This window comes from Bombus fervidus, chromosome 2, assembly GCF_041682495.2.
Source record: "Bombus fervidus isolate BK054 chromosome 2, iyBomFerv1, whole genome shotgun sequence".
NCBI classification, from domain to species: domain Eukaryota; kingdom Metazoa; phylum Arthropoda; class Insecta; order Hymenoptera; family Apidae; genus Bombus; species Bombus fervidus.
In genome coordinates, this window is record NC_091518.1 from 18502228 (window position 1) to 18514436 (window position 12209).

A 12209-nucleotide genomic window follows, 5' to 3' on the forward strand; every position below is an offset into this window, starting at 1 on the left:
CCCACGGGAACTGATTCCGTCCGAGCGCGTGTGCCCCCGGCCCGGCTGGCTCTCTCATCCCTTCGGCCACTCGAGTTTGCTTCGTATTCATACGGGGAGATGGGGAGGAAGCACCGTAGGGAGATAGAAAGAGAGAGAGAGAAAGAGAGAGATGATAAAGAGGGTGGCGGACGACTAGTCGACGCAAACCACCAGGCTGGATACACGCGTGTGTACGCGCTAATAAACGAAAGTGGAAGCTGACTCACGGCAGCGCAACCCTCCTACGCGGGTTAAAAGAGCTGATCAATGCTGGGGATAAGGAGCGAACTCGTACTCCGCAACCGTCACCTTGCGAGCGTGTAACGACGCTTAAGTGACCGATATGACTTCTGCTCGCCCACGCGTACTTCAATCACGAGATACCGAGGAGGCGGAGAGTTTGATAGGTTGGAGGCTTGAGGGGTGGATTCTGGTTGTTACGAATTTGATGATTAATAAAATGTGAATATGGTCGATCAAATGAAATTTTTAATACTATTAAATATTAAGAACGGAGAAAGCTAATTGAATATGTAGTCGTAAAGATACAAGCGTAGAAGTATTTATTTCAATTTTTTCGGTTATAGTACGTGATATAAATGAGTTTCTGCAGCTACACGCTTGTTTTCTTTCTTTTTATTCATCTTGATTCACTCATTTTACTCGTATTATAAAAGTGGTAAACACTAGTGCGCGGTTTTGTGACATCATACTTATCGGGGAAAGAACTTACATCGTACGTGAATGATAAGACTGGGAAAGTAAATGTCAAAGAATATAATGCAGCAATTTAAAAAATGCCGTCGTCACTTGATAAAGTTCGGTAGTACGGACTGTAATATCCTTTCGTAGCTCCTGTACATTCGTTCGAAAGAATTGCAACGAAATTTGCAACGAAACAACGAGCAACTATGCACGCAATCGAGGTTTCTTTGAAGCAACTGTTATATATGTATACCCGTCTGTGTGTATGCATGTGTATATGTATGTCTGTAAAGGCAAATTCTACGATGTCGTGTGTTACAAGAGAATCCTTGCAATCTTCTCTTTTTCTCTAAATTGACTCGAAGCAACTCGTGTTTTATTTTTAATACGTTCGCAGAATGGCATACTGTAGCCCTTTCGATTTTCTATTGTACGAGAGATTGTAACAAGGTAAGGACAAGAACTCGAGACAAGTAACTCATGGTACTACTAAACATGAGTGATCAAATATTCCTTGATAGAGTCTTTATCCCTGGCAAGCCATGCCGCGTTCAATCTGATGGATTCGGCGCTCTGCTGGACTGTTCTTTCGGTTCCTGGTGTCGGGTGGTTCTTGAAGAATTCCTCGACATCTTTGGCTCGTTCCTCGGTAACGAAATTCTCCGTGGTGAATTTCACCAATCTCGAAATCAAGAAACCGCCACCGTATCGATCGAGCAGGGTCTTCCAATTTTCCTTGAAAAAGTCCCAAGCCATTACGCGGCCTTTGTAAGTCATTGCCACCGACATGATAGCAAACACTGTGTCCTGAGCTCTGACTTCGTCGCTCATAGCGAAATCCAGAACCTTTGCCAACAAGGTTTCATCTTTGATCGCACCTAGCGCTCTCAGTATTCTGTCTTTCTCTTCGTGCAAATCTGCCTCTCGATAAAGCCTCAACATGGTTTCATAAGTGTCGGCATCACCAACAGAGAGTACAGCCCTGTAAACAGGGCTACGTAAATCGGCAGCGAGTAGCGTGATGCCAGAAACGTGTAACTCAAATCTCTTTTTCGCTTCTTGTATAGTATCCTCGTCGTTCAATGCTGCCATACGACCTAGAACAAGGGATCGTAGAAGGGTGTCCAGATGACATTCATTAGGTTTAGGATCCCAGCCTAGTTTGTTGGTGATGTCGCGCATCAAGTTACGTCCAAACGCTTTGAACGAGTCCTCGAAATCCAAGTGAGACACGAGAACTCCGATTTTTCCTAGGCTATTGACTATACTAGACCATACAGTGAAATTGTCTTCGTGTTGAAACGCTTGCATAAGTTGAAGTACTTCTACGGTAGAAGCATGACCAGCTTGTACCATAGCAAATAGATCGTCCAGTAGACCCAGTCTATCTAAGGGAGGTAACGCGTGAGCTTTGACTGCCGGTAACAAGAGAGACAATGCTTCTGGGCTATAGTGAGTCCTGTAGAAACCGATCGTTCCAGGGTTGATCTTTACCCAGTGATCTTCAGGAACGTTTTTAACTCGAAATTCTTTCGTCTTCTCGTCGAACAAAGCGTTAAGTACACACTCCTCTGGATTCTTCGACGTACTTATGCTAATTGGTATGATCCACAAACTGTTTCCGGTATCCACGGAACCATCAGCTAGGAATCTTTCCTGAGACAGAGACAGAATTCGATCACTGCCTTCTTGACGATGTTGAACTCTGACAACAGGGAATCCTTGCTGCTCGGTCCAAGTAGACATCACGCTGCGTACGTCCTTATTACTGGCTTCCTCCAGAGCTTCCCATAGATCGCCAGTTTCCGCATTGGCATAGCTGTGCTTTTTCAAGTAGAGATTCATACCCTTTCGAAAGTCGTCGTCTCCAATGTAGGAATGCAGCATTCGAATAACACATGCCCCTTTATTGTAAGAAATGTCATCAAAGATCTCATCGATTTCCGACGGGTGACCAACAGGTACCTCGATCGGATGGCTGTTCTTTAAAGCGTCAAGTTCTAATGCTCTGATATACGTGTCTGTCACAAATTGAGTCCAAATATCGTATTCGGGAAACAGATGAGCAACGCATAAGAATTCCACAAACGAAGCGTATCCTTCGTTTAACCATAAATGCGTCCACCATTCCATGGTTACGAGATTTCCAAACCATTGATGCGCCAGTTCGTGCGCTACAACTAAAGCGATCCACTGTTTCCGCACAGCGGATGTGTTTTGTGGATCTACTAAAAGACAAGTTTCTCGATATGTAACTAGACCCCAATTTTCCATAGCTCCGGATGAGAAATCAGCAATCGCGATAAGATCAATTTTTGGCAGTGGATAAGCAATTCCAAAGTACGTTTTATAATATGGCAATACTTTGGTTGCTACTTCCAGAGCAAACTGTCCTTGTTCTTTCTTCGATTTCGGGGTGTACACGCGTACTAGTACACCATCGCTCGATTTGTCTTCTATGTAATCGAATTCACCAACTACCACTGCTACTAAATATGTCGACATGATTGGTGTCCTCTCAAATACTAAAGTCTCGACCGATTCATTTGTTACCTTGCTTTTGATAGGCTATAACAAATAAATAAATATTTCTTCTAAAATTATGTATATATTTAATAACATTAATGTTTATTTAAAAAAGAAAACAAAAGAAAAAATAAATAAAACCACATGTGCTAGGCGCTGCTTACCATATTGGAAAGTGCTGTAAGACCTGACGGTACATTTAGAGTAATATCAAACGTGGCTTTGTGTGCTGGTTCATCCCAGCATGGGAAGCAACGTCTAGCATCTGTTGGCTCGAATTGAGTTACAGCTGCATGTTCAACAGTTCCATTGGTCCTGCAAACACATAAAAGATCCTTGTTATTTTAAAAATGCCAATCATTGCTTACCATATTTGATAAACCAACAAGTGACATATCACGAGGAAGCACAAGTTGTATAGTAAAAGTAGCTTTTAATGATGGTTCATCCCAACAGGGAAAAAGTCTACGAGCTGATGTAGGACATAAATAAGTTACAGCATAGTACTTATTTTGTCTATAAAATGTTAAATTCTTATAATAAATGAAAAAAAAAGATGTATAACTCTTATAATAAAATAAATATTTGATAGAATCATATTATTATAGTTCTATACAAATTGTAGTACCCAATGTATTTGCTTCTATAGAAACCCTTCATTTTATCATTAATTTCCCCAACAAATTCCAAGCTCAAGTATCCACTTCTACCCATTGGTAATTTTTCTTCAAATACCAAAGTGGCTGTTTCTTCGGGTGAGCAAACTTCAATTTGTTTTGTTGGAATAACTTTTCCATCATTATCATTAAAAATTACGCTCTTTATATCAATGTCCAATGAATTTAAAACGATAGTGTCTGTAGATGACTTGACCTGTAAATATTAAAAAATCATAATTAATAAAGAGACAATAAAATTAAAAGAACGTAACATTTAACATCTTGGCAGAAAATATCAAATCAAATATCTTTCATATGACTATCTTATCATGTTCTACTTTTAGTAATCATACACATTTTCAGAATTTTAAGGACAGATAAAGCAAGATAAGAAAAATGCCTTCAAATTTATTGTCATTCAAGGTTATATTAGAATTTGTTTTATATATAGCACATAAATTTTATGGTTATGTTTGCCATATGGTCAACATTTTTTGTTCTATCATTCAAATAACAAATATACTAGGAGCCACGTGAATAATTAATATGCCAATGAGTGATCTAGATTAACTGAGCTTACGTCAATGTGCACATCCTCCTTGCCGTCGAAAACAAAAGTTTTCAGATTCGGTGACAAAACGATATTATAGTGGTAAGGCTGAACATCTGTGGGCAGCCGACGAAATGGCTTTTTTTCTACACTTGACATCGCTCGATGTTGAACCGCGATTCGAAAAATCCTTAAATATCGAAATGTCTTAAAACCCGTTTTGAGCTTTTCCTTTTTGCCGACTCACAACGCGAAAGTATGCACTAACACGCAACGCCTCAAACCATCGCAGACGCATGCGCAATATGCATGCTATATACAAAGATGCGAATAAAAATGGAACTATAACTGCTAGAAAGAACAAATCACGTGCTCTGATGTCGCCATGGATATAAAAGCGCAAATTTTGATTTTAATCCATATCCTATATTCGCACTAAAAATTTCAGTGTTACAGTTTTATTCCAACTATATTAATTTTTAATTCCTTGATATAATTTTCCTATTTTCATTGAAAACAAGTTGTTTTTTCACTGTTTACTTGATTTAAATGTGAATATTTTGTAAAATCGTTTAAATAACTGTACACGCGCGTCCGTACTTGATGTGAATTGAATTAGAAAAAGATGTAAGTTGCATAATTTAGGTACAGCTAGAATAAACGGTTAACGCTTGCCTATGATTATGTAATATACAGAAAGGAACATTATACTAGGAACTTGTTTAGACATATTTTACAGTAATGAAAAGTAGATTTTAATTTAGCCGAGTATGTAATCGTCTCTTAAGAATAGTTTGTCAACAATATGGCAAATAAAAACTCAATATTTGATATTGCTCGTAACATGAAAGCTGACAATATGTAATTGATGATTTTATTTATTTTGCAAAATAAATATAAAAACTCACTTTAAGACGCATATATATATTATTAATTAAAAATATTACACAATGCAATGAAATATATACAATATAACTCCAGCACCAAAAGAGTACGATAACAAAATCCAGATGGGTGTAAACGAACACGTATGAAAATTCTATCGAGTAGCCATTCTGGTTGCACGTTGTATATACCCAGGCCAACGTAGATCGGCCAGTTTCAGACTTTTGTCTGTGGCGCGAGGCAGTAGTGGGGCTATGGGAATAGAGAACTTCGTGGGAGAAGTTTGTTCTCGCGGATGAGTTATTCGAGGTAGTGGTGGCGTGCGCGAGCACCCGCCATATATCCAGGAAGTGGCGATAGAGAAACCCGGTTGCAAAAGATATTTGAGATATTTCACTGAATCGAGAACGTGTAAACGTTCGGCGAGGTCTAACCGGGGATAATATCGGCGGAACGCATAGCACGGCGAGAGCGCACGGCGCGAGATCTTTAAGCGGTGAACGGGAAGACGGTGGTGTGTTTTTCATGGCGATCAGTTCATTAGGAAAGTATCGTACGTTGCCACCGATGTACAAGATACGGGAAAGGTGAAGGAGGTACTCGCCGGACCTGACCTGCCCGAGAGGAACACCACGAAACATAGCTTCTCACATATACACACACACTGTGCGTCACCGCCCATATGTGATGTGTTTCGTGCGTTCGAGCGAATGAGTAATCATGTACTGTCAAGACAAGGGCTCCACCGCCTCCAAGAGCAAAGAGGGTAAGTTGACGCCCGCGAGATCCGACTATCACAGAACTAATTCCCCCGGCTGCTCCCCCCCCTTTTTCATTTTTCCGCAGCCTTAGACCGTGTCCTCGACGCTCGTGTGCCGCTTTCCGTTTTTACCCTCTGTTCGTGTTTCATTGCGAATTGAATCGTCTCTCTGGTTTACACATGTGGACTCGGTAAAACACAATCAAGTGGTAGTCTGACAGAGTGTCAAAAGTTGCGCGATATGGGGGCGGACATTGGTCCGACAAAGAGAGACAAAGTGACAGGCGAAGAGAGTGCAGCAAAGAGAGAGGCAAGGAGAGCGTGTCGTTTACTAACGAGAGGGGTGGGGGCGGACAGTATGTATTTCGAAGAGAGAAACGAATCATGTACATTCTTGGCGAAGCTTTTTATCGAACTTCGGTCGCATAGACGAGTTTATCAGATGTGAGATTGTATCAAAGTTGTGCATCGTCACCTCGAGTGCTCTGGATATTGTAGTGCCTTTCCATTGCCGCGAAAACGTTACTCGTTTAGAACCGCGACAGATGCGTGAATGGAGAAAAGTGCTTTTGTGTACGGGGAAGCATGAGGAACACCGTGAAACGAGATGTGGAGTCAGTAGTCACTCTAAAGATTATCAACGTAATTTATCTATCGTTATTTCACACGTTATAACTAAACTTTCTTTAGTTCATTGACCTGTAGTAACAACACATGTGCGTATACGCATGTATGTACATTGTACGGTGTATATACGTTATACATGAGATACACATAACCATACACATCATGTATTTATGTATACATATAGTTATCAAACTTTTAATTATTTGTTGCTTTCTAATAATGGAATTGATGTTTATAGAGCTATAAGATACTTGCTCTTACGATATAAACTATAGGTTTTTAAAGAAAAACTTATTTTATATTTGAAAAAATGTAGATCAATTTCAAATTCTTGTTATCATTATGTATTAGCATATCATTGTTTCAATATCATAATCTGCTAATAATTGATCATGTTATGTATTAATTCATGAATTTAATTAGATATGAATTTTCTTCAATAGAATAACTTTGTCAATGCAGTTGAACAACTGGTGCTATTATCTTTTCGAATTGAGCATACATACTTATATGGTACATAAATTAAGAAAGAATGTCGTTTGTATTTGTAGAAGCAGTTATAAACTCTTCTGCTCTACTATTTCATTGTTTCAATGAACATACTGTTACATCGTGGTAATCTTTACTTTATTCAACAGAATAAAAAATATTGTTATCTATATAAACAAGATATATTCTTCTTTCTGAAAGAAGTGTTCATTGATAATATTGTCATATATATATATATATATATAGCACTTTATCCAAGACAAATATATCTTACACATCCCTGCCACTATTAATCATAAGATTGAGGAACACTGGCATTGCACACTGCATGATGTCATCACACATGTAATAGTCCATAATGTTTGAATTATTCTGAGTTTCTTGGTTATATATTATAGTACGCCAATGTCTGAATTTATATATCTTTGTTTTGATTTACAGTTGCTAAAGATTGCGCTTATTATGCACAGGGTCTGTGACAATGCGGGAGAAGAAAGGAGGTGCTCTTAGCAGAGTACAAAAACTGAAAAAAAGGCTTAGCCACAGCTTTGGAAGACTTTGTAAGTATAATCAAAATTATCTAACGTTACACAACATCGATATATTATGTAAAATACCTTATAAAATAAAAAGATAAGAAGAGTTTCATACCTATTTCTTAAATATAGTACTTTTTATTATATAAAGATAGGTCATAAAAGAATTAATGTCTATTTAGACACTTAAAAGGTTCCACAAATATAATTTCATTATCATTGATATTAGTTATGTATTGTAAAATAATATTACTTATCGCATGTACTTCCAAGTTAATTAAGTAATTGCTATTCTGATCTTTATTTACATTTTTTACTTTATCTATTTCTTATATTGAATTTTATAGTAAAGATTGATAAAAAATATTTGTAATATTAGGTTATCAATATTATTGGTTTGTCTACTTTAGCAATATCAAAAGAAGAGGCTGATGATGCTGCAAACAGGGGTCAACTACCGTATAATGGCTATTCCGAGGAGTTCCTAGACCGTTTAGAACCAAACGGCAATATACCTGCAGATAAGGATCGTCGTTATGGTAAGTGTAAAATTTATTTATTATAAAAGAAAGTATTGTATTTTTTATAATATATGGTATGACTATAAATAGTTTAACAAATAACTCTATTTATCAAACTAAGTTTTTATAGTGCACATTGGCACTTATCAGGAAGCTACATACCATCTTTTTTTTTGAAGTCATAACATGTTAAGTAGATAACTGTTATGAAAAACATTTACATCGGAGTTTGATATCTGTGGTAAATATTTGTTACTTTAGTAGTTAATAGAAACCAGTAGTATGATTAAATTGACCCATTATAATGTATTGTTTACTAAATATGTATTGCACATACACTAAAATTTTTATGTATTAATAAAATATTGAGGGATTATGATTCTACGTGGATTCCTATTGCTGTTATTTTAAAGAAAGTTTTAAGGACGAAATTGGATGTCATAGAATGGACAGGTGTGGGCGACCATGAGAGAGTGCATCGGCAGCTTTCCGTTTCTAGTGATTCCAAGCTTCTCGACGAGGATATACGTGAAGAAGCGAGAGTAATCTTAAGACCTCGGCGTCCACCGCGACCCAAGTCAGAGGTCTTCCTTGGGCCAGATCCACCTCCTAGAAGAACCAAGAGATTTTCAGCATTTGGGGTAATGCTAGACTCATATTTACTTATATTCTTTCAACATTTTAGTGTTAACAAGTGTCTACGCTTATATTCGTAGGGAGACTCTCCTTTTGGTAAATCCGAAGCTTATATAAAACTGGAACAATTAGGGGAAGGATCGTATGCCACAGTGTTCAAAGGCTATAGTCATCTTACAAATCAAATGGTGGCACTTAAAGAAATTAGACTACAAGAGGAAGAAGGTGCTCCATTTACTGCCATCCGCGAGGCAAGCCTTCTTAAAGAATTGAAGCATAGCAATATCGTTACTTTACACGATATAATTCATACACGCGAGACTCTTACTTTTGTTTTTGAATATGTTCATACTGATCTATCGCAATATATGGAGAGGTATGGAAGCGGTAATGGTGGTCTAGATCCACGAAATGTTAAACTATTCTTATTTCAATTATTAAGAGGATTGGCATATTGTCACCGCAGGTAAAAGCACGCGTACATATAAATTTAAGATTTTCGAGCTTAATATTAATAACTAATTTATCGTATGTTAATTTAGGAGAGTATTACATAGAGACGTGAAGCCGCAAAACTTGTTAATCAGTGAAATAGGAGAACTTAAACTAGCAGATTTCGGTTTAGCGAGAGCTAAATCTGTACCGTCACATACGTACTCGCATGAAGTTGTGACATTATGGTACAGGCCACCTGATGTTCTTTTGGGTTCCACAGAGTATTCTACCTCGCTTGATATGTGGGGAGTAGGTTGCATATTTATGGAGATGTTGACTGGTGAACCAACATTCCCAGGTGTACGCTGTACGTACGACCAACTTGATAAAATATTCAAAGTATTGGGTACTCCTACTGAAGAAACTTGGCCTGGTGTCACACACCTGCCAGGATATAAACCACATAGACTGGGATTCTATCCTCCACGAAAATTGGGTCTTTCATTTCCTAGACTCTATGATATTGCCGAAGGTGATAGTATGGCATCGTCGCTTCTGCAGTTAAATCCGGATCAACGGATTGGAGCTGAAGAAGCGTTAAGGCATCCTTACTTTGCCTCTCTTCCTAGAAAACTATACGAGTTGCCTGACGGTAAGTTTAGTATATTTGTTAAAAAAATATATATTTATCTTACTGGAACTGTAATTTGTCATTGATCGGATATTATTTCTTTACAGAAGTATCGATATTTAGTGTTGAAGGTTGTCATTTGTATACAAATTCGAGGCACGGGTGTGCAGATTCGCGTCACACAGCCCTTAAGACTTGAGGTTAAAAGTAAACGTAAAGAAAAAGAAAAGTAAATAATAAGTAATTCCCAAATTCACATGTTCAATGAAACGTTCATTCTCATACAGATCAAATTCACACAGGCAACATGCCTTAATTCACCTACACGTTATTTCCACGCGCGTCAATCGCTCTTTCTCAGGGCTGCTCTACAAATTCCAATCATCGTTCACACACATGTTGATATGTGCACACACAAACATGAACACATTCATATACATAATTGCGACATTCATATTTTTGTTTCTTTTTTTCCTTTTTCTTCTCAAAACTAGTACACATGTATCAAATGAATTAACGAAGATAAATTATTAACTGGCAAAGAAAATACGAAAGTAAGCTATCTGTGGCTAAATGAAGTAAAACGATTTTATGAGATTTGCACGCTCGATTTAGAAAGCAAAAGCACGCACGACCCATCCTCGCACTTCGTCCAAATACTAGATTTAGATTGATACCAATCAAAAAAAAAGTACTACACCGCCTTGTGTCTCTTGATCCCAATCTGAGTGAAGTCTGGAGATGGCGGTTTCTGGTTAGAAAAAATATAATAAAATAATTATAACTTAGAAAAATTCTGGAAGACCTGTAATACTTTATATGAATTTTATGCTGTTTTTGACTTTACCGTTGGTTGCTGAGACAGTTGAATATATTGGTATATAACGAAAAAAATCATTGTTCGAATTAAAACTAGTTGTTAATTATATGACGTGATGATAGAAAATAAATAGGAGTTTAAGAAAATAAGATATCAATACGAATCAAGTGTCGTAGCTACCAACACCAAGAAACACGGCAAGACTAACGAAAAAAAACTCATCGTTGATGATATCGACGGTAGTGATCTAGTTGTAAGAATTAATATTAGCATCTAGGGTCGATCGAAGTTCATTATCGACATTTACAAAGTAGTATCTATCAGTGATAGTAAAACAAGAACGAAGTAATAATTATAGACGTAATCAAATCCAATTTGTTCAATCGCTCATATATTTAACAGCCAATGGTGCTTGAACGAATTGTAGGAATAAAATGTTAATAATTTCGTATTAGTTATTTAGAATGGACCGTTCGGCCAATCTTGTTTCTAAATGGTTTTCGATAACCATATATCTAAACGAACCAACTTTAATAATGTTGCAATAGTAATATAGGATAACATAAAACGGTGTTACAGTCCTTCCGAGTTTTCTCTAAGCTACGATGATTATTGCGGTAAAATATTACTCCTTTAGTAGTTACATTTATACCGATTTTTCAGCACACTTATAAAAATATCAACGAGGCGAAAGCAAAAATGAAAAAAAATTGAAAAATATTTCGAAAAAATTTGAGACACGTTATTACTACTATTATTACTTATTAAAAATTATTATTTGAAAAAAGACGCGCAGAAGGTAGATTGTATATAGAACAACAGGTTCGTATTATTGATGATGCTGAGATAGCTGAGCTGAACTAATAAATGTGACTTTGTAATAAATTAAAGCGTAGTTCGGTACACTTCAGACCCTATTCTTTGTTAGGTTTTTCCATGTGCAGCAAGCCACAGGATCGTTTAGACCTTTAAGTGTAACATAATACGAAACCACTTATATCTGTAATACTTGTTCTGCTTAAGTATTAATTTTATACACATTTATTTCCTTATAATTATATTTTATTTGTAATTTTTCTAAGAAATTATTGATATTCAAATTGCTTCAAACTTGTACTGAGAAAGATAAAGAACTATGTTTTTGAAGTACATGTGTATGTTGACAAATTTATACCTTTTATGTGTTATTCAGTGCACAGTGCGTTATGGAATTAGAACCTTTATAAATTATTTAAATATTTTTTAAAAACTAGAGGTTTAAGTTTTATCTGGTTTTACAATATTATACAAAATGCTTACAAAAAAACGGAAATTTAATTTTACCTATTAAGAGGAGTTAATTATGCATTATTTTTGATCCTTCAACAATTTGACCTAATTGAATTTTATAATGTAGTATTAGTCGCAT

General features: G+C 36.7%; 2 protein-coding genes across 10 annotated transcripts; one reads left to right on the top strand and one right to left on the bottom strand.

Moving 5' to 3' along the window:
- Positions 1–561: 561 nt before the first annotated feature.
- Psa (puromycin-sensitive aminopeptidase) lies at positions 562–4767 on the bottom strand. 2 transcript variants are annotated; one of them, XM_072021923.2, is made up of 4 exons: positions 4492–4767; positions 3881–4125; positions 3621–3768; positions 562–3294 (listed from the first exon to the last, which is right to left on the bottom strand). In XM_072021923.2, exons 1-4 carry the CDS (start codon positions 4618–4620, stop codon positions 1216–1218), a joined length of 2601 nt encoding a protein of 866 aa, XP_071878024.1. In that variant the 5' UTR covers positions 4621–4767; the 3' UTR covers positions 562–1215. The 2 variants fall into 2 exon arrangements, with proteins under 2 accessions (XP_071878024.1, XP_071878023.1); XM_072021922.2 differs by lacking the exon at positions 3621–3768 and adding an exon at positions 3417–3567 and having other exon boundaries at positions 4492–4766.
- A 787-nt stretch (positions 4768–5554) lies between these two features.
- Eip63e (cyclin dependent kinase Eip63E) lies at positions 5555–11950 on the top strand. Of its 8 annotated transcripts, none has more exons than XM_072021929.1 (7): positions 5555–6112; positions 7664–7782; positions 8169–8297; positions 8697–8920; positions 8996–9381; positions 9458–10002; positions 10089–11950. In XM_072021929.1, the coding sequence occupies exons 2-7, from the start codon at positions 7704–7706 to the stop codon at positions 10178–10180; spliced, it is 1455 nt and encodes a 484-aa protein (XP_071878030.1). In that variant the 5' UTR covers positions 5555–6112; positions 7664–7703; the 3' UTR covers positions 10181–11950. The 8 variants fall into 8 exon arrangements, with proteins under 8 accessions (XP_071878030.1, XP_071878027.1, XP_071878025.1 ...); XM_072021926.1 differs by having other exon boundaries at positions 7693–7782; XM_072021924.1 differs by lacking the exon at positions 5555–6112 and adding an exon at positions 6457–6748 and having other exon boundaries at positions 7693–7782.
- Positions 11951–12209: the final 259 nt, after the last annotated feature.